The sequence below is a fragment of the Oryza sativa genome, chromosome 1 (assembly GCF_034140825.1).
Source record: "Oryza sativa Japonica Group chromosome 1, ASM3414082v1".
Taxonomy (NCBI): Eukaryota; Viridiplantae; Streptophyta; class Magnoliopsida; order Poales; family Poaceae; genus Oryza; species Oryza sativa.
The window spans coordinates 20,780,220-20,795,429 of NC_089035.1; the positions used below are offsets into that span (position 1 = coordinate 20,780,220).

A 15,210-nucleotide genomic window follows, 5' to 3' on the forward strand; every position below is an offset into this window, starting at 1 on the left:
TTGACATATAAGTAGATAAGTGGTTCTCATAACTTAACGGTGCATAGGTCTTACATAGTAGTTAGGCCGACCGGCCAAATAAAAGAGTTTAAACGCAGTGGAGAAGGTAAAGATACATAAGTTCTTCGGTATGCCCATCTACCAAACCACACAGGCAACCGACTAGGAATCACCCTAGAAAGAACCATCCTCAAAAACTCCGGTACCCGGTGCAAAGTAATCGTCACTAGGCACCTCACATCCTGCATCCATGTCTAAAAACAACAACAAGAAGTGGGTCAATACACTAGGTATTGGCAAGTCCTACCCAAACCTTGGGAAACCTAGGACTATTGCAAGCTGAGATCAAGGATGGCTATATTTGTGGCTCATTTTCAGCTTAAGGCAAATTTTATTTCACAATAGTAGATAATAATAGATAGAAACGGGATTTTTAAATCAAAGAGTAAGCCATAATAATAGCAATATAAGTATCATCATAGTACCAACCTTGTGCCACCCACGGCAACAAGTAATCATTTTATTATCAGCCCACACCGGGCAAAATCATCACCATTATTCACCTTACCCATTTCACAAACCATTTTAGTAAATCACCAACACTATACTTGTATCATTTCACCAAGTCGCTCATGACCATGAGCACGGCTAATCGATTAGTTTTAGACTCTGCAGAGTTTGTACAACTTTACCCACATGATGTAATAGAAGCCAAAAGGCTACACTCTAGTTGTTTTGGTACCCGTCGGTACCCCACACTCTACACATGGAATGTGGACTAGAGGTCACAACGAAGCTGTTACATTGCTTAAAGTCTAGCCTTGCATGAGCACGGAGAGTGTTTCTCCACATTGGCCATGAACCAATGCCGCTAGGAAAGGTGGGCCCCATCCTAATCCTAACGCCGAGAGGCGAACACATCCGTTCCCTCAACGAGGCACTATCCGTTATATTGGATATACTTAGACGCCCATGCCATATGGCGAACACAACCGTTCCCATAGAGGGTCACATGGGTAGATCCTATGAACCATCGCTCAGACTAGTCCCTACTACAACGGCCTCCCAATGCAAGGCTAAACAGTAAACAACTTAACAAGCCAAGGTCGCCCCCATAACCGACACATGTGGTTGCACAGTAATCTTAGTTGGTGACACATAGTTCAGTCCTTAATCGACTCGGGCGTACACTCCCCTTATCGGTGTGCAACTACCACCATATGCACACCACTTGCCGCCCAAGTCTAAAATCATTATTTTCAGTTTCCAATTTTCATAAACAACAGAACAACTCTTGTGTAAAAATATCCCATTTGTAAAGAATGATTATCATGTCATATATAACCATCGGAAATTTTCTAAGCATGGCTAAGCAAGTAGCTATAGTAGTAGCTCGAATATACCCACAATGTGCTTGTACAGCACACATATATACTCAGCCTAGGGCTTCAACAGTAATGATAATCAATATATCAAGGTAGGTAATGCAGCAATTAGGTCATTTCTACCAATACCCCATTTTTTATAAAACATCGCATGCAATTTATAAAATAGTAAAGCACTTGCGAAAATATAGGATTCAACATGATCGAAGGAGGAATTGAATAGGACTTGCCTTGCTTAGTTGGTTCCTCAAATAACTCTTGGTCCTGCACACTTTCGCCAACGGCAACAATCGATTCGCCCTCTAATTAAATTTAAACGTACATTCAAATGAACATCCAATAAAACTCCAAGATAAAATGTGATGCATGGTGCATGAACATGTTCAGTGTAAAGAGAGCGATTTAATATAAATTTAGGAGAAAGAATCGCCTAAATCCGATGTTGTATGTGCAAGTTATCGTGTTTCTAATATTTAAAGTATGGTAAATACGAAGTTTACTATTCAAATTTAAATTAGTGAAAATTTTCACAACAGTGGTGACAATTTTGAGTTTACAGTATTAAAGACAACATTATTATGAATCTAACAAAATTTGGTTCACCTCAATCGGAGTTAAAATGAATTTTCTATGAGTTTACAAAGTTTCAGCATTTTATAGTGCATAAATAAATAACCGAAATCATTTTCTTAGATTTATTATTTTCTCTTTACAAAAGGCTGAAGCGTACTGTCTAGAGTACACTTTCCTACACGGAAAACGTATTCCGGTAGTGCGCATCCACTTAAAGCAGTGGGGTCCACATGTAAGTGTCTCGTAGATTTATAGCTCCAACCCTATACTTTGTTTTATTTATATATAAGTTCTGGGTCCCACTTGTAAGTGTACTGGCGCTTTGTATCAGGAACCCTAGAGTTTATACTATTTACTTTTAGGTCCTGTCTTCTTCCTCCGTTCGCACGAGACAGAGGGGAGCGCGAGGGCGGCTCCGGATGGTCTCGCCGGCGGCGACCGGCGGCGGGACTGGCTAGGGCAGAGGCAGGGGCGACTAGAGGGGGTCCTCGCGCTCACCCTAGATGCGGCGGCGCGGCCCGGGGAGGTTGGAGACGGCGAGCGCCATGGCCGGTGTCGGCGGTAGGTTGGGGACTGCGACGGCTCGCGTGGTACGGCGAATGATGACTCGATTAAAGGATGGAGGAGCACCTTGGGACTATGAGGAAGCTTACCCCGTGCTCTATTTGGGCGGAGGCGGTCCGAGGTGGCGTGGCCACGAGCTCCCTAGGCGGTCGGCGACGGCAATGGTGGCGGCAGATCTCCGGCGAAGAGGTCCTAAATTAACTTGAGGAAATGGGTTCATGGGGTTCCCAGGAGCATGTTGGCGCAAGGGTTTGGTTCGAGACTCACCGAGGCAGCGACTTGACGGGTGCGGGTTGGCGGTCGCGCCCTGTTCGGCCGACGCGGGGCGTGACGATGGCGCGGGCGTTCCCGGCGAATCAGAGGGTTTTGGTCTTCGGCTTTGGGTGTGGAGGTTGAGAGTGGTGTGGAGAGTTAGCTGGCGCGAGGGTTCGATTTATAGGCGAGGGAGGAGCGAGAGGCGGACGCGGAGGTTGTCGTGACGCGTTCGGCGTCTCGTGCGCGCACAGACGGGGTCGGCGGATGACACGGTGTCAGCGGGGCAGAGGGAAGGCTAGCGCGGCGTCGGCTTTACCGGCTTTGCAGAGGGAGGTGCAGGGGACAGGCAGTGGGAGCCAGGAGCGGTCGGTCTCGCCTTGTCGCTTCGGGCGTCGGCTTTGGCAGGGGGCGGCGGCTACGGGTTGGCCACGGCGGCTGCGGTGGTCGGCTTTGCAGGCGGGAGACACGGAGGCAGGGGCGTTTGCTTTGCAGACGCAGGTCAGTGGCTTTCCAGACGGAGGCAGCAACGGTCGGGTTCGTCGCGTCTCGTCGCTCCGGGCAGAGGGGCGGCGTCGGTTGGGCGCGGCGGCTGCGAGGGCAGCGCTGGGCGCGGCAGGGCATCGGGCAGAGGCGGGGCAGAGGCGTCGTCAGCTTTGCACAGTCTTGCAGCGAGATTCGCGGGCAGAGGAGGAATGGGCGGCTTGGGGGCGACGACTTTCGGCTCGCATCCTATGTGTTCGATGAAATGTCTGCAAGGAAAGAGATGGGAAAGAGGAGAGAGGGATGGGGTGCTGGGCCACTGGCAGGTGGGGTCTAGGGTGCTTGGGCCCACAGATCAGAGAAGTACAGGAATAGGGGAGATGAGGAACATTTCTTCCCAGGGATTTTTTTTTAGAGAGGGCTGAGGGTTTGACGAATTTTTTTTGGAATGGCTACACTGCTCAAAAGCATGCGCCAATAGCACTGGAAGTTATCGTAGTGGTGAACTCCATTTGGTGAATTTTTGAGATTTTTCTCATGTGCAGTTATTTTTGAAATTCAAACAAGTTTCCTTCTTTTATTCCAATTTAAATTAATTTTGGTTGCCTTCATCTTTTTAATTGAGATGCAAAAGCTGAGTTATAACTAATTAAATTGGTTGTTTATTATTCTCATCACTAATCTTATTACCCCTTTTTTCTCTAATTTAATTTATATATGCAAAATGAAATGATGCATAGAAGATCCAAAAACACCTAAAACAAATTATCACCACAATAATATAAATGAAAATTTTTCATTATATTGAATTTCCATTTTTCTACAAATTTTGGTTTCTACAATACATCGGCGGTGACGGTTGACCGCACGTACTTTCTCCTCACTACTGTTCCTTCCTTGTGATCGCTGCGTGAATAAGGGTTGTCTTCATTTGAGAGGAGGATGCTAGGGTCAACTGTCACAGTGAAAGGGGGTTGCCCATCAAACTGATCATAATCCTCGTCAGTCTTGTCCTCGACTCCGACGATTTTTCTTTTGCTTCGGAGAACCACATGGCGCTTCGGCTCATCAGGCCCTTTGCCCTTCTTTCCTTTGCTAGACATGTCCTTCACGTAAAGAACTTGCGTTACATCATTGGCAAGGACAAAAGCTTCGTCCGAGTATCCAACCTTGTTAAGGTCAACCGTTGTCATCCTACTGTCATCAATCGTTACGCCTCCACCAGTCAGCCTAACCCATTGGCACCGGAACAGAGGGACCTTGAGAGGTTCATAGTCAAGTTCCCATATGTCCTCGATGGCACCGTAATACGTGCCAGTTATACCATCGTGTCCCATGGCATCAATACGGACATCACTGTTCTGGTTCGTGCTCTTTATGTCTTGCTCTCTCGTGTAGAATGTGTACCCATTGATCTCATATCCTTGGAATGTCGCTATCGAGCCAAATGGTCCCCTTGCTAGGAAGGCCAGTTGTTGGTTAATCGTCTCGTTACCCATTAGATGTTGTCGCAGCCACGCGGGGAATGTATCAATGTGATGCCGTGTAATCCATGCATCGGACTTACCGATGTTTCTGGCGCGAACTAGAGCCAAGTGCTCCTCGATGTAAGGAGCCACCAATGAAGATTGTTGCAGAACCGTGAAATGGGCTTTACGGAATAAATTGTTGTCTACCGTCATTATTGCTTTCCTTCCGAGAGTCCTCTTTCCCCTAGTCTCCCTTCATGGCGTGATTTAGGCACCCCAATTGGGCGAAGGTTTTCGATAAATTCTACGCAGAATTCAATGACCTCCTCTGTTCCATACCCCTTGGCGATGCTTGCCTCTGGACGAGCACGGTTACGAATATACTTCTTCGGAATGCCCATGTACCTCTCGAAAGGAAACATGTTGTGTAGGTACACGGGCCCGAGAATACCGATCTCTTTGACAAGGTGACAAAGCAGATGCGTCATTATATTGAAAAATGAAGGTGAAAATATCAACTCAAAGCTGACAAGACATTGCAGTACATCATTTTGAAGGGCTTCTAATCTATCCGGATCGATGACCTTTTGCGAAATTACGTTCATGAAAGCACATAGCTTTGTTATTGTTACCCGGACATTGTCTGGAAGGATACCCCGAATTATAACTGGTAACAGTTGTGTCATCAACACATGATAGTCATGAGACTTTAGGTTTGCGAACTTCTTCTCCTTCGTGCTTATTATTCGCTTTATGTTCGTGGAGTATCTAGACGGTACCTTGATGCTCTCCAAGCATTCAAACATACTTTCCTTCTCTGCCTTGCTAAGAGTGTAGCTGGCTGGACTCAAGTAATGGCATCCTTTATCCTTTGGTTCTGGGTGAAGGTCGCCGCGTTGTTCCATATGCTTCAGATCATTACGTGCTTCCAGTGTATCTTTCGACTTTCCATATACACCTAGGAAGCCAAGCAGGTTTACACAAAGGTTCTTAGTGAGGTGCATCACGTCGATTGCGTGGCGGACATCCAAGAATTCCCAATAGGGTAACTCCCAAAAAATAGAGTTCTTTTTCCACATCGCCGCGTGACCATCTTCGCTCTCTATAGGCTGGCTGCCAGGCCCCTTTCCAAACACTACATTAAGATCTTTCACCATAGCAAACACTATTTTCCCGCTGCGATGTTTAGGCTTCGTATGGTGGTCCGCCTTATGTTCAAAGTGCTTGCCTTTCTTCCGTACAGGGTGGTTTGCAGCAAGGAATTGACGATGACCCATGTACACAACCTTCCTACAGTGCTTAAGATACATACTTTCAGTTTCGTCCATACAGTGAGTGCAAGCCTTGTACCCCTTGTTAGATTGCCCGGATAGGTTGCTAAGTGCAGGCCAATCATTGATGGTTACGGACAGCAGCGCTCGTAGGTTAAACTCCTCCTGTTTGTCCTCGTCCCGCACGAGGACACCTTCTTTCTTCCACAACAGTATCAGATCTTCCCCCAGTGGTCTTAGGTACACATCGATGTTGTTACCAGGTTGCTTGGGGCCTTGAATAATAATCGGCATCATTATGTACTTCCTCTTCCTGCATAGCCAAGGGGGGAGGTTGTAGATACACATCGTAACGGGCCAAGTGCTATGGCCGCTGCTCATCTCTCCAAAAGGATTCATGCCATCCGTACTTAAACCAAACCGAATGTTTCGTGCGTCCTTTCCATAGTCTTTAAATGTTCTGTCGATGTTTCGCCACTGCGAACCATCGGCGGGGTGTCTCAACATCCCGTCCTATTGACGTTCTTCAGCGTGCCAACGCATCATTCTAGCATTCCCCTTGTTCTTGAATAAACGCCTTAGCCGTGGTATTATAGGGAAATACCACATCACCTTAGCAGGAATTCTCTTCTTCATTGGCTGCCCGTCAACTTCACCTAGATCATCTCGTCTAATCCTGTATCGTAGTGCTTTACAAACAGGGCATGCTTCTAGGTTCTCGTACTCCTCACCGCGATATAGAATACAATCATTCGGACATGCGTGAATCTTCTGAACTTCCAATCCTAGAGGGCAGACTATCTTCTTAGCCTTGTACGTTGTCTTGGGCAATTTGTTTCCCTTCGGAAGAATGTTCTTGACAAGTTTCAAAAAATCGCCAAATGCCTTGTCACTAACACCATTTTTTGCCTTCCATTGCAAGAACTCTAGAGTGGTATCCAACTTTTTGTGCCCCTGCTCGCAACCTGGGTACAACGACGTTTTGTGATCCTCTAACATACGCTCCAATTTATGGGCCTTCTTTTCACTTTCACAGTCCTCCTTGGCTTCCTGCAACATCTGACCAATATCATCCACAACGTCGTTATCGTCAGCATCCCTGTCCACCTCGCCCGTTTGATTTCCTTCAAATCCAGCGTACTGAGCCCAGTTTGGAATGTTCTCGTCTTCCACTTCATCTTCTTCCATTTCAACCCCTTGCTCACCGTGGGATGTCCAACAATTATAGCTTGGCATCAACCCAGACTCAAACAAGTGGAAATGAATAGTCCTGGATGCAGAATACTCCTTCTGGTTCTTACACTTATTGCATGGACAACAAATAAAACCCTTATGCTTGTTAGCTTCGGCCACTCTCAAAAAATAATGCACGCCATCGATAAACTCTTTGGATCTCCGGTCAGCGTACATCCATTGCCGATCCATCTACATGAAATGAATAAAAATCGTACATAAATAAATTTTCGTACAATAATGACAGTCATACAATAATAATAAAATAATTAAAAACTCTTTCAACAGTCATACAATAATGACATATCATTATTCATACAATAATTATAAAATAATCCAACAAACAATTCATATTTATTATTTTTAAAGTTTTAAACTAATATTAATGTTGTACTTCTTTTAATTTTCAATTTAGTTTGTTTTCTATTTTTCAAAATTAATTTTCATTATATTTTCAACTATGAGAATAAAACTTTTTAAGTACACAAACAAAATTTCTATATATTCTTCTTCCCCACACAAATTTTCTCTCTCATCAACTTATAACAAAGTTTTGGAGACAAAAAAAATGTGTGAAACATAGCTCCAAAAGTAATATAACAACAAAAAAACATTGGATGATGAAGTTACTAACCTATAGACACCTCCAATTTGTATATAACCACGAAAAAAATTTCACAATAAATTTTGGCATGACCTCCCCTCTTTTTGGGAGAAATTTTGAAGCTTGCTCGGGCTGGAGGAGGAAGAAGACATATATATATATAAAGGGGGATCTTTAGTCCCAGTTGGTGTTATAAACCGGCGCTAAAGATCGCCGGGATCATTAGTCCCGGTTGGTGAAGTTAGGATAACACCAACCGGGATTAAAGATCCGGGGGGCCTGACTAGGCCTGACATATTTAGAACCGGGACTAAAGATAGTCTTTAGTCTCGGTTGGTAAGATCATCTATGCCTGCTGTAGCCACTAATCGGGACTAAAGATCATCTTGAGTTCCGGTTTTTAGTGGAACCGGGACTATTGTGGATTTCGGCCGATCGACAAAGATGGTTTGTCCAGTAGTGAGAGTGTGACAGAGGTAGACCCCAGTGATCCATTATGCAAATTAAGTCAACACTAACAAACACCGATAAACATGCAGATGGAAGCTAGCTAAGGCGCCTAAGCTAGCGAGTGCTTCGCAGCGATTCATCCAATTAGGCCAGCTAGGCAAGCTAGCTAGCTAGCTAGGACCAAAGATAATTAATAGAGCCAGCTGATTATATTTAACAATCATACAATATAGTTAATGATAGATACATATTACACCAATTAATATTTTGTCACAGCTTATTCTCTCATAAGAACTTTTAAAGTTGTGCTATAGTAACAGGTGATGTTTGAAACTGATGAAGATAAATATTAAATTGGCACATGTAAAATAAGAAAGCTATTAACACATGATTAATTAAGTTTTAATTATTACGAAGTTGACAACTGGATATATTTGATATTTTAAAGCAACTTTTATATAAAAAGTTTACACATGGAAGACGCCGTTTAGTAGTTTAAAATCGTGTTAACGGAAACCAAGGTAAAATCTGAATCTTAATTAGAAAAGAATAAGACCGTCCTACCGCTCTTTTCTTTCTCCGTTAACTTTACATTAATTTAATATGACAACTCTTTTAGGCTGATGTTATAGTACCTACTTAGGCTGAGTTCGGCAGGATGGGTTCCCAACCTATCTTCCTCGTGTTCCGTGCGTACGCTTTTTAAACTATTAAACGGTGTGTTTTTTACAAAAAAAAGTTTACATACGAGAGTTGTTTAAAAAAATCATATTAATCTATTTTTTTTAAAAAATAGGAAATACTTAATTAATCACACGTTAATGGATCGCTCCGTTTTCCGTGTGAAGTTAGATCCCAACAAGGAGCAGCGAACACACCCTTAGGCTGTTTTTGGGCTCTGCTGGTTTCCATCCTCTCCTCATTTTTAGCATGCACGCATCCAAACTGCTAAACGGTGTATTTTTTGCAAAATAATTTCTATAGGAAAGTTGCTTTAAAAAGCATATTACATTTTTTAGCAAATACTCCCTCCGTTTCAGGCTATAAGACGTTTTGACTTTGGTCAAAGTTAAACTGCTTTAAGTTTGACTAAGTTTGAAGGAAAAAATAATAACATTTTCAACCAAGACAAATTTATTATGAAAATATATTCAATTATTGATTTAATGAAACTAATTTAGTATTATAAATATTACTATATTTGTTTATAAGATTAGTCAAACTTGAAGTAGTTTGACTTTAACCAAAGTCAAAATGTCTTATATCTGAAATGGAGGGAGTACTTAATTAATCGTACACTGTTACTGTCAGGGTTACGGGTCAGGCATACCCTCTACCCCTCGATATACGTCACGTATCGACATGGTATATCCACGCGTACACGGATAGTTCCTTTGACATCTAAGGAAACTCTTCGTGAAGTCAATGGACGAGGAGAGACCTTCTCGAACAAGAATTGGGTTACCCACGTATCATGCCAGGTCTGGTATATTCGAGTCCTACTTGGACAACACCCAATCTGCGGTATAAAAGGGACCCCCCGGGAAGGGCATAGATCATCGAATATCAGAGCCAACACAACCCACACAGCCTACGAAGTCGGAGCCTGCAAGGAGCCAAGTCGACGAGAGCTAGTCGAATCATCTCGACTACAATCTCGCCAAACCCCCTGAGTTCCGTCTTTTCCTTTGTAATCTGTGTTTTCCACCATATAATCCCATATCAACTGGATTAGGGCTATTACCTATCAAGGGGCCTGAACTAGTATAATTCTTGTCTTTTGATTGCTCGATGTCGTACTACGTAGATCCTAATACCAGCGTACCCCAATACCCTCTATATCCGGTCTACGGGTATCCCCCGTCGACAGTGGCGCGCCAGGTAGGGGAACTTGGTATTCAAGGTTCTACTACTATGCCATCAAGCTTCGTCGACAACAACGCCAACACCAGCTTCGGTCAAGTTCTTTCGACTTTAATAATGCTGGTATGGACTCAAGTCGGCGAAATCGTCTACCCGGTTTACACCACAATGCCGATCTCAACCGGTCCCCCAATGACTGGGAACGAGAACGCGGTGGCTACGAACCAAGACACCTCCTCGTCGAAAAATCCACCCGTTGAAACGGAGAACGGATTACCGACTACATCCAAATTCGTGAAGGATTCTGATGCGGCCAGGCCTTGTCCCTCCGACACAAATCGCGGGCCAACAAAGATGACTTCCAAAACTACCAGGTCTTGGTGTCCTATCCATAAAACCAAGAAGCATACTCTTCAAGATTGCTGGGTATTCGTCAACGTTCGTGCTGAAATCCGCGCCTGCAAAGAACGTGGGATTCAGCGTACTTCTCCAACTCGGGACGTCTATTGTCCTATCCATAAGACAAAAAATCACGACCTCTCGAGTTGCAAAGTTCTACTCGGCGCCATGAAAACTCCGTCTCCTAAGTCATACGTCCCCGTCAAGGATAACGGCAAGGAACAAGGAGCGACTCCGGCCCCAGATCGATTCGTTGGGGTAATCGATCTCAATCCCTACGAACCATCTGTTTTACATCTCCTCGAGGACTATGGGTCATCGACATCAGACGCGGCACGGGCGGTGTTGGCTATCGATGACGTTGGCACGTCAGCACAAGCCAACGCGGAGACGGCGAATCAATCGACTACCCCAGCCCAACATATCAGGGCTGTTCAAGCCATACTAAGGGAAACACCTTACGATCCCGTTCTGAACAACGACCTCGAGCGTTGGACGGAACGACTACGGGCATCGATGACTAACCTCAGCAATGCGTTCGAAGAAGCCGCCACCGCAGCATGACAAAACCGATCACCCGTCGGCGATGCTAATGGTGAAATTCCAGAACGGAGGGAATCACCTCAACAAGCTACCCCTCCACCTCGTGGCACTGGCGATCTTCGAGATCAAATCAATGGTCGTCGAGAAGCACGGCGCACACGGGATGACGTGAACCGCTCCCGGCGTCATGTCTCCTCACGACGCCATGATAGAAGAAGTCGCCCAAACGAGGACCGAGACTACGACAATCGCGACCGGCGGGGGTCAGACAACACTGGTCATGGCCGTCGCCGTAATGACGAAGATGAAGAAGATCGGCGTCGAGACAACAGCGAGAGACGAAGACAAGATTCCCGAGATCCAGGTCGTCACCCTCGTAATCGTACGCCGGAACAAAGCGACCCATCGTCATCATCATCATCATCATCCGCGTCCTCTTCATCGTCAGACCGACATCCACGAAGATCACGCGACCACCGACAACCCACCGCTCCAAGCGCTGGGTGTAGGGCTTTCGGTCGTTCCCTAAGTGATGTCCGATGGTCTAAGAGATTCCGACCCGGAGCTATTGAAAAGTATGATGGGAGCACCGACCCAGAAGAATTCCTTCAAGTCTACTCGACAGTGCTTTATGCCGCTGGAGCAGATGACAGTGCGTTGGCAAACTATTTACCAACCGCGTTGAAGGGTTCTGCACGTTCGTGGCTGATGCATCTCCCCCTACTCAATTTCTTCGTGGTCAGACCTGTGGCAGCAGTTTGTCGCCAATTTCCAAGGAACATACAAGCGCCACGCGATCGAAGACGATCTTCACGCGTTAACACAGAACTCAGGTGAATATTTGAGGGAATACGTTCGGCACTTTAACGAGTGCAGGAACACCATCCGCGAGATCACCGACGCTTCTGTAATTCGCGCCTTCAAGTCTGATGTCAGAGATCGCTACACTACCCAGGAGTTGGCAACAAGGCGCATCACAACTACTCGAAGATTATTCGAAATCGTTGAAAGATGTGCCCACGTGGATGATGCACTAAGACGCAAGAACGACAAGCCGAAGACTGGGGGAGAGAAGAAGTCAGCCGCAGACACATCTGAGTCGAACAAGAACAAAAATCGCAAAAACGGGAAAAGAAAAGCTCAAGCAGAAGTCCTCGCAACAGAATACGCGAACCCTCCCAAGTGCCCGGACCCACAAGGCAGCGACACAAAGAAATCATGGTGCCCCATACACAAAACAGATAGACATTCTCTGGAGGATTGCCTTGTTTTCAAAAAGTCGCTCGAGAAGCACATGGCGTTTGAAAAAGGCAAGCGAGTACGCGTTGTCGAGAAGGACGAGGAGTCACCTCGTCACGAATCGGACTCCGCGTACCCAGACTCCGACCTCTATGTTTCACACATCTTCGGCAGCTCCACGACGTACTCCTCCAAGCGAGAATACAAGAAAGTGGAACGCGAAGTTTGTTCGACGTGGCAGGGGGCTGCACCCAGGATGAAGTGGTCTGAGCAGAAGATGGAGTTCTCGGAAGCAGACCATCCCAAGACCTCGGTTATCCCGGGACGGTATCCGATCGTGGTTGAACCCACTATTCGGAACATCAAGGTAGCACGAGTTCTCATCAACGGGGGCAGCTCGATCAACCTCGTTTTTACCAGCACTCTGGATGCAATGGGAATTCCACAAAGTGAGTTGACACCAACTGATCAACCCTTTCATTGAATTACTCCCCAATCATCATCCAGACCTTTGGGCAAGATTACGTTGCCTGTGACCTTTGGCCAGGCCAACAACTTCCGAACAGAGCAGATCACCTTCGATGTCGCTGAATTCGATACAGCTTACAACGCCATCATCGGGAGAACTGCACTTGCAAAGTTTATGGCCACATCCCACTATGCATATCAAGTGCTCAAGATGCCGGGACCAAAGGGAACAATCACTATTCAAGGGAACGCAAAACTGGCGGTGCAGTGCGACAAGCGGAGCCTCGACATGGTCGAGCAAACGCCCACTCCACCCGCCACGTCCGAGCCACCCAAGAAAGTGAGCAAGCCAAACAAGACGCCGAAGCCAGACGGCGCCATCAAGATCGTTCCGCTCTCTAGTGCTAACCCCGACAAGACCGTCAAAATCGGGGCTACACTAGATGAGCACACTAGATGAGAAATAGGAACTCGCGCTCATCACCTTCCTCCGCGATAATGCCGACGTGTTCGCTTGGCAACCGTCCGACATGCCGGGGGTCCCCAGGGAGGTGATTGAGCACAAACTAATGGTGCGACCCGATGCCAAGCCAGTAAAGCAAAGAATGCGGAGATTTGCACCAGATCGAAAACAAGCCATACGAGAAGAGCTCGATAAACTTCTCAAAGCTGGCTTCATCAGAGAAGTACTCCATCCAGAGTGGCTTGCCAACCCAGTTGTGGTGCGGAAAGCCAATGGAAAATGGAGAATGTGCGTCGACTTCACAGACCTCAACAAGGCGTGCCCCAAGGATCATTTTCCTCTCCCTCGAATAGACCAACTGGTGGATTCAACAGCCGGATGCGAACTATTGAGCTTCCTCGACGCTTACTCTGGCTACCACCAAATCAGCATGACGACGGAGTACGAGGAAAAAACAGCGTTCATCACACCGTTCGGGGTATTTTGCTACGTCAAGATGCCCTTCGGATTGATAACAGCTAGGAATACTTTCCAACGCATGGTCCAGGGCGCACTTAGCAATCAGCTTGGTAACAATGTCGAAGTGTACGTCGACGACATCATTGTCAAAACCAAGACAAGCGACTCATTGATTGATGATCTCCGGGAAACGTTCGACAACCTCCGACGATATCGTCTCATGCTCAATCCAGAGAAGTGCACGTTCGGAGTACCGTCGGGCAAACTACTCGGATTCCTTGTTTCTGGCAGAGGAATAGAGGCAAATCCCGAAAAGATCAAAGCAATCGAGAACATGAAGTCGCCCACAAGACTCAAGGAGGTACAGAAGCTAACCGGATGCATGGCAGCATTAAACATATTCGTCGCTAGGATGGGAGAACGAGGACAGCCTTTTTTCGCCTTGTTGAAGAAACAAGACAGATTTGTATGGACACAGGAAGCTGAAGAGGCATTTATTGCACTCAAGCGCTACCTATCAAACCCCCCTGTACTCGTTGCTCCCCAACCTAATGAAGAATTATTCCTTTATATTGCCGCTACGCCATACTCCGTTAGCACTGTCATTGTCGTCGAGCGAGAGAAAGTACAGCGACCAGTATATTACGTCAGCGAAGCTCTCCATGAAGCAAAGACAAGATACCCACAGATTCAAAAACTGCTCTACGTAGTCATCATGACATCAAGGAAGCTACGCCACTACTTTCAAGCCCACAGAGTCACAATTGTTTCCTCCTTCCCTCTTGGCGAAGTTGTGAGAAACAAAGACGTTGTCGGCCGCATCGCGAAATGGGTAGTCGAGCTAAGCCAATTTGATGTCCGCTTCGTGCCGCGAACAGCCATTAAATCTCAGGTACTCGCTGACTTCGTGGCCGATTGGACCATGCCAGATAACAAGTCAGATAACCAAGGCGACAATGAGACATGGACAATGGCGTTCGATGGCGCACTCAATAGCTAAGGAGCAGGGGCAGGATTTATCTTAACATCTCCATCCGGAGATCAATTCAAACACGCGATCCACCTCAACTTCAGGGCAACTAATAACACGGCAGAATACGAAGGACTACTCGCCGGGATACGAGCTGCAGCCGCACTTGGGGCCAAGCGACTAATCGTCAAAGGGGACTCTGAGCTAGTCGCAAACCAGGTGCACAAAGACTATAAATGCTCTAACCCGGAGTTATCCAAGTACCTTGCAGAAGTCAGGAAGCTCGAGAAGAGGTTCGACGGGATCGAGGTCCGACACGTCTATCGCAAGGACAACGTCGAGCCAGACGACCTAGCGCGACGCGCATCCAGACGAGAACCGCTCGAACCCGGCACCTTTCTCGACATCCTGACGAAACCATCGGTAAAAGAAGTTAGCGGCGAAGTTGGCCCGAGCACCCCCGACATCAGCTCGAAGGTCACCGAGGCAGAACGCGCCGTGGCTGACATTGAAACCACGGAT

At 46.4% G+C, this 15,210-nt stretch overlaps 1 protein-coding gene and 1 long non-coding RNA gene across 2 annotated transcripts; both read right to left on the reverse strand.

Annotated features, from left to right (window-relative positions):
• Positions 1 to 2,927, reverse strand: LOC107281467 (uncharacterized). Its single transcript, XR_001547083.3, has 4 exons — positions 2,790 to 2,927; positions 2,612 to 2,714; positions 1,616 to 1,687; positions 1 to 254 (listed from the first exon to the last, which is right to left on the reverse strand). It is a non-coding gene; the product is annotated as an uncharacterized lncRNA (long non-coding RNA).
• Positions 2,928 to 4,093: 1,166 nt separating this feature from the next.
• LOC136355375 (uncharacterized) lies at positions 4,094 to 7,185 on the reverse strand. The gene is made up of 5 exons (XM_066307891.1): positions 6,756 to 7,185; positions 5,968 to 6,272; positions 5,382 to 5,775; positions 5,002 to 5,183; positions 4,094 to 4,363 (listed from the first exon to the last, which is right to left on the reverse strand). Exons 1-5 carry the CDS (start codon positions 7,183 to 7,185, stop codon positions 4,094 to 4,096), a joined length of 1,581 nt encoding a protein of 526 aa, XP_066163988.1.
• Between the last annotated feature and the right edge of the window lie 8,025 nt (positions 7,186 to 15,210).